The 13162-nt window shown below is 45.8% G+C and overlaps 1 protein-coding gene across 2 annotated transcripts in view; it reads right to left on the reverse strand.

Moving 5' to 3' along the window:
- Positions 1–13162, reverse strand: part of itgbl1 (integrin, beta-like 1) — a 273038-nt gene that overhangs the window by 25478 nt on the left and 234398 nt on the right. For both annotated transcript variants that reach the window (XM_085998387.1, XM_085998386.1), the window contains 3 exons: positions 10962–11078; positions 5526–5672; positions 3507–3623 (listed from right to left, as the gene is read on the reverse strand). In XM_085998387.1, the coding sequence (XP_085854513.1) occupies positions 3507–3623; positions 5526–5672; positions 10962–11078 (381 nt within the window). The remainder of the gene's footprint in view (positions 1–3506; positions 3624–5525; positions 5673–10961; positions 11079–13162) is intronic.

A 13162-nucleotide genomic window follows, 5' to 3' on the forward strand; every position in this document is an offset into this window, starting at 1 on the left:
ACAATCAATCAGAAAATCCTCAAGACAAGTGAAGCCTCCTGAGAGACTCATTGAGCAAATTTAAGGACTATTGTTATAGAAGGAAGTAATGTTATCTTATTCTCTCTTCAAGTTCTAGTGTATTTACATATTTCATGTGAACACACAAAGCAAGGTTAAAAAACCTTGATAATGATAATGATAATGTAAGTTCATTAAGTGTTACAGTTAAAATGCAGAGTAAAACAAAGAAAACATATTGTTAGATAAAAGTAAAATACTTTTGTTTTAAGAAAGGGAGATGTAATGATATCAGCAAATAGTGATGGTATTTGCCTGTTTGATTATGATGCCTTACCAGCATATTTGCCTGCTTGATTATTTATGCCTGACCAGCAGAGGGCATGTGAGAGAGGCAGTTTAGTTTAGTTTTAGTTTCATTTTAGATGGATCTCTAAGATAGTGTCTCCTGTAATGCTGTTAACTGAGTTGAACATACTTTAGATAAAAAGTCATTCTCTTTCATGAATGTGTCGTCATTGAACCCACATACAAATCAATACAGGGTCCAAGGACCGATCCCTGCGGTACCCCACTAGTCACTGCCTGCCACTCGGAAAAAGACTTGTTTATTCCAACTCTTTGCTTTCTGTCTGCCAACCAGTTTTCTATCCAAGTCAATACCTTGCCCCCAATCCCATGTGCCTTAACTTTACACGCTAATCTCTTATGCGGGACCTTATCGAAAGCCTTCTGAAAGTCCAAATATACCACATCCACTGGTTCTCCCCTATCTATTTTACCAGTTACATCCTCAAAAAATTCCAGTAGATTAGTCAAGCACGATTTACCTTTTGTAAATCCATGTTGACTTTGTCCGATCCTGTCACTGTTTTCCAAGTGCTCTGCTATTACGTCTTTTATAATGGACTCTAGCATTTTCCCCACTACCGATGTCAGGCTTACCGGTCTGTAATTCCCTGTTTTCTCCCTACCACCTTTTTTGAATAGTGGGGTAACATTTGCTACCCTCTAATCCATGGGTTCTGTTCCAGATTCCATCGAATGTTGGAAGATGATCAGTATTTCTAGGGCCACTTCCTTAAGTACCCTAGGATGTAGATTATCAGGCCCTGGGGATTTATTGGCCCTCAGTCCCATCAATTTCCTTAACACCATTTCCCTACAAATACTGATTTCTTTCAGTTCCTCCCCTTCATCAGACCCTATGTTCCCCGACACCTCTGGGAGGTTATTTGTGTCCTCCTTTGTGAAGATAGAACCAAAATATGTATTTAATTGGTCTGCCATTTCTTTGTTACCCATTATAAGTTCCCCTGATGGAATTAGATAGGGGGAATGGACACCTGAGTTGTAGATGGTGAGATTAGGAGAGGCGCCCAAAGGTTTGGTTGAGGAGTGGTTTTGAGTAGAACATAAGAACATAGGAATTAGCAGCAGGAGTCGGCCATTCGGCCCCTCGAGCCTGCTCCGCCACACGGCCCCTCGAGCCTGCTCCGCCACACGGCCCCTCGAGCCTGCTCTGCCACACGGCCCCTCGAGCCTGCTCCGCCACACGGCCCCTCGAGCCTGCTCCGCCACACGGCCCCTCGAGCCTGCTCCGCCACACGGCCCCTCGAGCCTGCTCCGCCACACGGCCCCTCGAGCCTGCTCCGCCATTCGGCCCCTCGAGCCTGCTCCGCCACACGGCCCCTCGAGCCTGCTCCGCCATTCGGCCCCTCGAGCCTGCTCCGCCATTCAATAAGATCATGGCTGATCATCGACCTCATCTCCACCCTCCCGCCCGATCCCCATATCCCTCGATTCCCTTATGTAAGGATATATTTGAAATCTCTTCACTTATAACAAAAGAATTTCTGCATGTAGCAGGACTATTTTGCCTTTCACAAATCTATAGCCTTTTGGTGAAGAGGAGGATTGTCGAGGGGCCCATTCCACAACCAGGTGCCCCTGGCAGAAGCACCACTTAGAGGGAGTGGGTGTGGAAACACTGCGGACACAATTCAAATGAATGAATGGGATATTAGAGGTGGTGTGCTCCTTATTTCCTGAGATGCAATCCCTGTGACCTCTACTCCCCGCTGGGAGCATCGAATCATGGAAACACCCCCAGTATTTGTAATAAAAAGAAAAGAAAGACTTTCATTTCTACAGCGCCTTTCATGACCACCGGACGTCCCAAAGCGCTTCACAGCCAATGTGTTGAAGTGTAGTCACTGTTGTGGGAAACGCAGCAGCCAAAATTGCGCACAGCAAGCTCTCACAAACAGCAATGTGATAAATGACCAGATGATCCGTTTTTGTTATGTTGGTTGAGGGATAAATATTGGCCAGGACACCGGGGATAACTCCCCCTGCTCTTCTTAAAAATAGTGCCGTGGGATCTTTTATGTCCACCTGAGAGAGCAGACAGGGCCTCGGTTTAACGTCTCATCCGAAAGACGGCATCTCCGACAGTGCAGCGCTTCCTCAGCACTGCACTGGGTGTGTTAGCCTAGCTTCATGTGCTCAAGTCTCTGGAGTGGGACTTGAACCCACAACCTTCTGACTCAGAGGCAAGTGTGCTGCCCACTGAGCCACAGCTGACACAATAGTCTGAGATCCCTGTACAGTTACGCTATCACACTTCATTTATTTCAATAAGGTTACAGTTCCCTGGTAAATAGATTAGGTGAACTTTAATTCACATACCCTGAAAACTTCCACATGGCAATCAATACACGTCATGGCATGTCGTGGGGAGTCCAAAACTAGGGGCCATCAATATAAGATAGTCACTAATAAATCCAATAGGAAATTCAGGAGAAACTTCTTTACCCAGAGAGTGGTGAGAATGTGGAACTCGCTACCACAGGGAGTGGTTGAGGCGAATAGCAGAGATACATTTAAGGGGAAGCTGGATAAACACATGAGGGAGAAAGGAATGGAAGGATATGCTGATGGGGTGAGATGAAGAGGGGTGGGAGGAGGCTCGTGTGGAGCAGAAACACCGGCACGGACCAGGTGGGCCAAATGGCCTCCTTCTGTGTTGTATCATTCTATGATTCTATGAATCAAAATTATGTTTGGATCAGGAGAACTGTATCAAAACAGTTGACAAACAAGCCTTCTATGCTTCAATTACATTGATGTTTGTACAGATCCATATCTCTTTTGTACATGCTTTATTCCATCGTAGTTGCCTTAATATCTGAAGGAAATCTATAGAGTAGGTTATTTTATTACCTTAAATCCTCAGCCGTGACCCCCCAAGATTAATAATCCCCAAAACAGAAGTTCCTTGAAATCAGATGCTCAGTCACTGGAGAATTGCAATGCAACTTGCCTCTAATTAATCTCCCGTCTTGATCCTTTAGACTCTCTCACTGAATCTGTACAATCGTTACTAAGATCAGGTCGGAAGAACAATGCTGAGCTTGTAAAGTCTAGTCTGGACCATAGCGCTCTACGGTTTCTTCAATTATGTACACTCTCCTGAGGAACGAAAACTGAGCAGCAGTAATTACCAGTGCAGATGACACCTTGATGCTTGTCACATTCCCGGTCATCACATTCGCAGAAGTCGCCCGAGATGTACCACTGCTGGGGGGAGCCACACATACACTTTCCGCAATGGCAGGAACCTGTTGAACGCCAACATATAAAGGATGTGATAACAGGACACTTAGAAAATATAAATGGGATTAGACAAAGTCAACATGGATTTATGAAAGGGAAATCGTGTTTGACAAACCTACTGAAGTTTTTTGAGGATGTAACTGGTAGAATAGATAAGGGAGAACCAGTGGATGTGGTGTATTTGGATTTTCAGAAGGCCTTTGATAAAGTCCCACATAAGAGGTTAGTGTGCAAAATTAAAGCACATGGGATTGGGGGTAATATACTGGCATGGATTGAAAATTGGTTAACAGACAAGAAACAGAGTAGGAATAAATGGGTCTTTTTCGGGGTGGCAGGCGGTGACTAGTGGGGTACCGCAGGGATCAGTGCTTGGGCCCCAGCTATTCACAATCTATATCAATGATGGAACCAAATGTAATATTTCCAAGTTTGCTGATGACACGAAACTAGGTGGGGTTGTGAGTTGTGAGGAGGATGCAAAGAGGCTTCAAGGCGATTTAGACAAGTTGAGTGAGTGGGCAAATACATGGCAGATGCAGTAAAACGTGGATAAATGTGAAGTTATCCACTTTGGTAGGAAAAACAGAAAGGCAGAGTATTATTTAAATGGTGATAGATTGGGAAATGTTGATGTACAGAGGGACCTGGGTGTCCTTGTACACCAGTCACTGAAAGCAAACATGCAGGTGCAGCAAGCAGTTAGGAATGCAAATGGTATGTTGGCCTTCATTACAAGAGGATTTGAGTACAGGAGCAAGGATGTCTTACTGCAGTTGTACAGGGCCTTGGTGAGACCACACCTGGAGTATTGTGTGCTGTTTTGGTCTCCTTACCTAAGAAAGGATATACTTGTCATAGAGGGAGTGCAGCGAAGGCTCACCAGACTGATTCCTGGGATGGCAGGACTGTTGTATGAGGAGAGATTGGGTCGACTAGGCCTGTATTCACTGGAGTTTAGAAGAATGAGAGGGGATCTCATTGAAACGTATAAAATTCTGACTGGATGCAGGGAGGATGTTTCCCCTGGCTGGGGGGTCTAGAACGAGGGGTCACAGTCTCAGGATACGGGGTAGGACATTTAGGATTGAGATGAGGAGAAAGTTCTTCACTCAGAGGGTGGTGAACCTGCGGAGTTCTCTACCACAGAAGGCTGTGGAGGCCAAGTCACTGAATATATTTAAGAAGGAGATAGATAGATTTCTAGACACAAAAGGTATCAAGGGGTATGGGGAGAGAGCGGGATTATGGTATTGAGATAGAGGATCAGCCATGATTATATTGAATGGTGGAGCAGGCTCGAAGGGCCGAATGGCCTACTCCTGCTCCTATTTTTTTATGTTTCTATGTAACATATTAATTACCTTGGGTTTTACCGAGCGACCTAGCAATGATCAGTTACATTGTACAAACAACAAGTAAAAACCAGCAGCTACTGGGAACCCATGTCCCACTCACCCCACTTTCCGAGGTGTGTAATGCGCTGTGGTAATATGCATTTGATAGAGGGTTTCGATAGAGTAAATAAGGAGAAACTGTTACCACTGGCAGGAGGGTCGGTAACCAGAGAACACAGATTTTAAGTAATTGGCAAAAGAACCAAAGGGGAAATGAGGAGAATTTTTTTTTACGCAGCGAGTTGTTGTGATCTGGAATGCGCTGCCTGAAAGGGCGGTGGAAGCAGATTCAATAATAACTTTCAAAAGGGGATTTGGGTAAATACTTGAAAATGAGAAAATCGCAGGGCTGTGCGGAAAGAGCAGGGGCGAGTGGGACTAATTGGAGAGCTCGTTCAAAGAGCCACGACGAGCCAAATGGCCTCCTTCTGTGCTGTGTGATTCTACAACATAAACATAATGCAACAAAAGATAAACAATAAATTCAAGAGTTACATGGAAGGTTCTCACCCTTGTTGGAGCAGATTATTCCATCGAAAGACTCGCACAGACTCCGGCTCCTCTCCTCTGGCATGTTACAGATTCTCGTATGCTGGCAGTGTTTCCCAAACCAGTCATCATGACAGATACATCTACCACACGAACAGATGCCATTGCCTGTTGGGTGGGTACGCACATGTGTTAAAAACAAATTGTATTCTTCATCAGTAAATGTAACTGTAGCTGTGTAACTTAACTCCAAGACAACAAGCATCCATTAAGACTAAACCATATTTGAGAAATTTCCAATTTCCTCGGTTGCTTTATGGACTTATGGATCATCAAGCAAAAGAACATAAGAAATAGGAGCAGGAGTCGGCCATTTGGCCCCTCGAGCCTGCTCTGCCATTCAATAAGATCCTGGCTGATCTTCTACCTCAACTCCACTTTCCTGCACTATCCCCATATCCCTTGATTCCCCTAGAGTCCAAAAATCTATCGATCTCAGCCTTGAATATACTCAACGACTGAGCTTCCACAGCCCTCTGGGGCAGAGAATTCCAAAGATTCACCCCCCTCTGAGTGAAGAAATTTCTCCTCATCTCAGTCCTAAATGGCCGACCCCTTATTCTGAGACTGTGACCCCTGGTTCTAGACTCCCCAGCCAGGGGAAACATCCTCCCTGCATCTACCCTGTCAAGCTCTGTAAGAATTTTGTATGTTTCAATGAGATCACCTCTCATTCTTCTAAACTCTAGAGAATATAGGCCCAGTCTACTCAATCTCCCCTCATAGGACAATCCCCACCCCCATCCCAGGAACCAGTCTGGTTCCAGCACATCTATAGTCAGTGGTTGTATCCATCTGGGACCCTTTCATATTATTTAATCAGAGGCAATGAGGAGCTTCAGTCAATTCAGTCACCTTGCTATTACTAGCCCCGGTTATTGATTACAGGTCACTGCAGCTCAACATGTTTGGACCTGTCCAATCATTCTTATGCAACGTGCACAGCGACCAGGAAAACATAGGCAGAATAATGCCTGTTACAAGCTAGAGTTGTATCAGACAGTGCAGAGACGCACAAAATTGTTAATCTGAGCTGTAATTGGATCCGTTGGCCAGCTTTTCACGAGACAGTAATCCGCTTGCTTGTACAGATGTTGGATTTGGAGGCCAGCAATCAATCAAAACAACATCATGTTCAGCTTCAGTTCACTACGCTGTTTCATACAATCATTTAAAAGTAATTAAAATGGGGAAAAAAAGAGAATAAACGCTTTACGGCCAATCATAAGATAACTGACCACTGCGTTAAAAAAAAAATTCCTTACTTATCTCCACAAAATACCATTTCCCTCTCGTTAATCTAATCCTTTAGACATCTAGGCCGAGAGATTCGAGTAGGCCGGAACCCTGTCGGTGCCACCGCGGGCCGAAGTTAATGGCCGCCCTCGAGAAGAGCACAGGCCGCCCCAGAACGTACATGAACGCGGCGCAAAACCTGCAGGAGGCCCAATGTAGCGTGGCCCTAGCGACCCCCTGGAGGACGTCAGTGTTCTCTTAAAACTAGCCTGTCATCTTAGAAAGCAGTGTCGATCCCTTAAAGGGGAACTGCCTCCTAAAATTAAAAAAGGTCATTTAAAAATAGGCGGTCTTTAACCCTTAGAGCGCAACTGCCTTCTGAAAAAAAATAAACATTAAAAAGAATTTCCAAACGGCAGTCTTCAGCTCTTAAAGCTAAATTGCCTCCGCCCCTAAAAAAATGGTAGCAGTGCTTCAGCACGAACACAACTGGCTCAGCAAGCCAGGGAAGAGGCACCCAGGGTCTCGCATGCAGCACTCCAGCTTTGTGCAGGGCATCAACACTACAAGAGAGGTCCTCTACCCACAAGGGGCCAGGAGGCCCTCCGGAAAGAACAATGTTGAACCAGATCACCGAGACCATCACTGCCAACAGTGTCGCCCCCCCCCCCCACCACCTGGCTCCAGTGCCCAAAGACATTTCATGACCTCAGACCAGTGGTCATGGTCAGTGAATGCATCTTCAAAAGCTTTCTCCTACCAACTACACCACTAGCGTCACACACTGCTCAATGCACGACCGCCGCGCGTGGCCCCCCCCCCACTCACATACCAACAATCTGTACTAAATAGGAGGCACACCTCCCATTCCTAGCTTCACCTCACCCCCTTGGATGAGACGGTGCTGGCCATTCTTGGCAGGGGCATGGCTGAGCCCTTGGCCAGCGGAGGGGCTGAAAGGATACAAGATCCCGGTATCCTCATACGTTAACCTCCTTCTCACATCCCACTTACTCCTCATCCCACAATATCTTCTGATTTACAAGGTGCGCATGGAGTAAGCATGCACTTCTTGCTTTCCCGCCCTCCCATCACAACTCCATCCATGTGCCTTCCTCATTTCACACACCCAAGAAATGCAGCCTGCCCAGTCAGTGTTTGACCAAGAAGAGGGAGAGGAGAGTGAAGAAGAAGAAGAAACACCATCACTCGATTTCACACTCCCAGCCACCAGCTCCTCAAGGTCGACCACCAAGGCCATTTGCAGTGTCCCCCACTGAAATTCAGCAGCCTTCCGCCAGCCATGCTGCAGCCACTGGGGTCGCACTGCATGACATCAGTAGGATAGACAAAGGCACACACTAGACAGTCATTAAGGGAATGCCTAAGGGTGATGAGTTGATTTCTTGATGTCATACTGGATGGATAGATGTATAAAGTTGGATTGGAAAGTTTGCTTTGTGGTGGCTTTTATTTCAGCATCGTGGCCAAGAGGACACTGTGATGGTCAGTAACAGAGGGAAGGTAAGGTGTGGGACAAACGTTGAAAGGGGTATTGGGGTTGTGGTCACTGGTACTGCAGGGGGATGATTCCATCCCGGATATCCCGACCAGAAAGGGGCTGTCTGGGTTGCATCCTTCCTTCTGCGTCCTCCTCTTCTGCGTCCTCCTCTTCTGTGTCCTCCTCTTCTGTGTCCTCCTCTTCCCTCTGTGAGCGGATGCTGGAAGTCTAAAATATGAGCAGAAAATGCTGGAAATGCTCAGCAGGTCAGGCAGCAGCTCGACCTGAGACATGAAGTCTGTTTCTCTCTCCACGGATGCTGCCTGACCTACTGAATATTTCCAGCATTTTCTGTCTTCTCAGAGGCCTTCCTTTACCATCCGAGCCTTGCAAGTGTCCAGCAGCACTCCCTGCACACTTTTAAAACTTTTAACATCTATTGCACCAAGCCACTATTTCAATAAAATATTTTTAAAAGTCCAAAAGCTTAAATCCAAACTTACCTGAAAGATGTATGTACCCCATGAAGAAGCACTGACAGTGTTTCTCTTGCACGCCGATTGACATCACGATCTGCTCCTTTACATTTCAGAGGCGAGTGCTGCCAATGGCACCACTGTGGCACTTACCAAACTGGCGGCCACCGTGTCCCGCGCTGGAAGCGAGGTGGCCGCCATTTTTTCAAGAAAACCAGCGTTAACGGCCGGCGCTAAGATAAGCAATTTCTAGGCCCTAGAATCACGCTGAACTTCATGACTGGCTATGCTTAGTCCCTAGTGTTTGCTATCTTAAGAATATTGGTGTGATTTTTACTGTAGGGGATAAAGCCTAAAAATCTGTGTAAGAACTTCCTGTAGAAACATAGATGTAATTAGAAATGTTGCATTGAGATGTGGGGAATGAGCTCGGGACTATGAGGTTCGCAGATGTAATTGATATAACCAGCATGGGCTTGTTTACATTTTAATTACAAATTATTGCATTGTGATTGGCCTGATTTTGTTTCCATTTGTCAGAAGGTTGTGGGTTCAAGTCCCACTCCAGGGACTCGCGCACATAAAGCTAGGCTGACACTCCAGGGCAGTACTGAGGGTCTGCGGCACTGTGCGAGATGCCGTTTTTCGGATGAGATGTTAAACCGAGGCCCCGTCTGCTCTCTCAGGTGGTCATAAAACATCCCATGGCCACTATATTGAAGATGAGTAGGTGAGTCCTGGGCCAATGTTTGTCCCTCAATCAACATCACTAGAACAGATGATCTGGTCATTATCACATTGCTGTTTGTGGGAGCTTGCTGTGCGCAAATTGGCTGCCGCGTTTCCTACATTACAACAGTGACTACACTTCAGAAGGTACTTCATTGGCTGTAAAGCACTTTGGGACGTCCTGAAGCTGTGAAAGGCGCTATAGAAATGCAAGTCTTTCTTTTTTTTTCTTTTTTATGCATTAATGAACACAAAGTGATCTTATCTGCACTTCCATTCAAATCATGGTTTGTTTGAAGAAATGATTAATCCGATTACTCTGCTTTGACTGTAATAGACTTTACAACTCTTGGCTTCCATGAGTTATGATTACGAAATGAATGAATTAGTTCACTTTGTTGTGTTTTACTAACAGTATCTATTGGAACTAATTCTTCATTGTTTTCAACTCTAAGCATTTTTGAAAATGTTCTTGTGTTATTTCAATTAATGACAAAACAATCATTAAGATTATTTTGGACCACCACCACCTCCAAGTTCCCCTCCAAGTCACACACCATCCTGACTTGGAAATATATCGCCGATCCTTCATCGTCGCTGGGTCAAAATCCTGGAACTGAGCAGGTGGTGGTGGTGGGCCCTCGTCTTGAACCAAGTGATTGTTTGTTTATAACTGAGTGGCTCTCAAGGCCAATTCAGAGTCAAATACACAGTATGAACTACTGTATGTCACATGCATCATAGACTGTTAAATCTTATACACTTGTCGATAGATATTTGATCCAGGCAAACACCAAACACCAGCCTCCCAGTGCAGATGGGTTTTTATTTGAGACTGTGTTAAACCACATGCCTGTTTGATTCCAACAGTCTCTTCACACAGAAGCACCCAACATGAACCACAATCCAACACCGATTTCCTCGGCCCGCCCGAGGAATATACAAACCAAGGCTTCTTCGGCAGCACCTCCCAAACCCGCGACCTCTTCCACCTAGAATGACAAGGGCAGCAGGTGCATGGGAACACCTCCACCTCCAAGTTCCCCTCCAAGTCACACACCATCCTGACTTAGAAATATATCGCCAATCCTTCATCGTCGCTGGGTCAAAATCCTGGAACTCCCTCCCTAACAGCACTGTGGGAGCACCTTCACCACACGGACTGCAGCGGTTCAAGGCGATTCACCGCCACCTTCTCGAGGGGTAACTAGGGATGGGCAATAAATGCTGGCCTTGCCAGCGACGCCCACATCCCACAAAATGAATTTTAAAAAGTCAGAAAAGAGGCGTGGCTGGCAGAATCACTGGAGATGCCCATGAAGATGATTACGGCACAGGTATGATTTATGCACCAAATGTTATAGTAAACAATTCAGAGAATAAAAGGATCTCTGCGTGCAGGGACCAATGCCTAGTCCTCTTCACGTATTACAGAACAAAAATAAACCCACTCACCACCACAGATGCTTCCTTCGCTGTCCTCACACTGGCGGTCGTCGCATTCACAGTTTTTCCCGTACACTCGTCTATCTCCGGGCGGGAAACAGGAGCACTGGCCACACTGGCACTTTCCTAAATAGAAAGGTCATTCCGTAGGTTAAAGTATTCTCCTTGAAGGCACATGAATAATGATTATAAAAAGCACTTATTAAGTTACGTTGGCCCAGATTTTGCAGTTTAATGGCGCTCGCCGTTATTGGCGTGTGAATCGCCCGGCAACTTGTGGCGAGGGAGAGATTCCCCCGTGAGTTGCGAATCGCCAGGAGTTGCTGGACGATTTGCGCCGCTCCGCCCGTTAGCCTCGCGAAAACGGCAGCTTGCCCTCAACCTCCCCGCGAGTTTCAGGAAATTGCTGCATCTGCGCATCAATAACCCGTTAAAGTCGCTGCAGGAAGTTAAGGCTAACAATCAGTAGCATAACACGCATTTTAACAATGTGATAATTGTTAATTGTTGCCCATCAACCGGCCCAGAAAGTTAACAATTATAAGTATGGAGTCTCAATCCGTCAGGTTGTGAATTGTTGGAGATTTCAAAATGTCTTCTTTTCTCTCTTAATCCAATCTTTCTTTCCCTCTCTTTATTTTTCTTTCTCTACCTGATTTGACTCTAATTCACCCGATCTCCTCCTCCGTCGTTCCTTTGTTTCTTTCTCAATCCTTAAATCTCATGGATTAAGGAGACAGACTGTTGGTCCCGTCGTTCACTGAGGTCCCAGATGCCCCGTGGCCCTCGTCGCGCTGTTATCAGCTCCCACTCCCAATAAATCCAATAGGGAATTTAGGAGAAACTTCTTTACCCAGAGAGTGGTGAGAATGTGGAACTCGCTACCACAGAGAGTGGTTGAGGCGAATGGCATAGATACACCCCCAGTATTTGTAATAAAAAGAAAAGAAAGACTTTCATTTCTACAGCGCCTTTCATGACCACCGGACGTCCCAAAGCGCTTCACAGCCAATGTGTTGAAGTGTAGTCACTGTTGTGGGAAACGCAGCAGCCAAAATTGCGCACAGCAAGCTCTCACAAACAGCAATGTGATAAATGACCAGATGATCCGTTTTTGTTATGTTGGTTGAGGGATAAATATTGGCCAGGACACCGGGGATAACTCCCCCTGCTCTTCTTAAAAATAGTGCCGTGGGATCTTTTATGTCCACCTGAGAGAGCAGACAGGGCCTCGGTTTAACGTCTCATCCGAAAGACGGCATCTCCGACAGTGCAGCGCTTCCTCAGCACTGCACTGGGTGTGTTAGCCTAGCTTCATGTGCTCAAGTCTCTGGAGTGGGACTTGAACCCACAACCTTCTGACTCAGAGGCAAGTGTGCTGCCCACTGAGCCACAGCTGACACAATAGTCTGAGATCCCTGTACAGTTACGCTATCACACTTCATTTATTTCAATAAGGTTACAGTTCCCTGGTAAATAGATTAGGTGAACTTTAATTCACATACCCTGAAAACTTCCACATGGCAATCAATACACGTCATGGCATGTCGTGGGGAGTCCAAAACTAGGGGCCATCAATATAAGATAGTCACTAATAAATCCAATAGGAAATTCAGGAGAAACTTCTTTACCCAGAGAGTGGTGAGAATGTGGAACTCGCTACCACAGAGAGTGGTTGAGGCGAATAGCAGAGATACATTTAAGGGGAAGCTCGATAAACACATGAGGGAGAAAGGAATCAAAGGATATGCTGATAGGGTGAGATGGAGAGGGGTGGGAGGAGGCTGGTGTGGAGCAGAAACACCGGCATGGAGCAGGTGGGCCGACTGGCCTGTTTCTGTGCTGTAAATTCTATGTAATTCTATGTAAAATAAGTTGGAAAAATGACTACAACAACAATATCTTGCATTTATATAGCGCCTTTTGCGTAGTTAAACATCCCAAGGTGCTTCACAGGAGTGTTATTTTAAAAAATTTGACACTGAGCCACATAAGGAGATATTAGGACAGGTGACCAAAAGCTTGGTCAAAGAGGGAGGTTTTAAGGAGCGTCTTAAAAGAGGTGGAGAGGTTTAGGGAGGGAATTCCAGGGCTTTGGGCCCAGGCAGCTGAAGGCACGGCCGCCAAAGGTGGAGCAATTAAAATCAGGGCTGCGCAAGTTTGTTTTAAAGAAGGGACAGCTTGTATTTGGCTTGAAGATATCACCATTG

The sequence above is a fragment of the Somniosus microcephalus genome, chromosome 10, assembly GCF_052327205.1.
Source record: "Somniosus microcephalus isolate GS21.2 chromosome 10, FLI_Smic_1.0, whole genome shotgun sequence".
Classification (NCBI taxonomy): domain Eukaryota; kingdom Metazoa; phylum Chordata; class Chondrichthyes; order Squaliformes; family Somniosidae; genus Somniosus; species Somniosus microcephalus.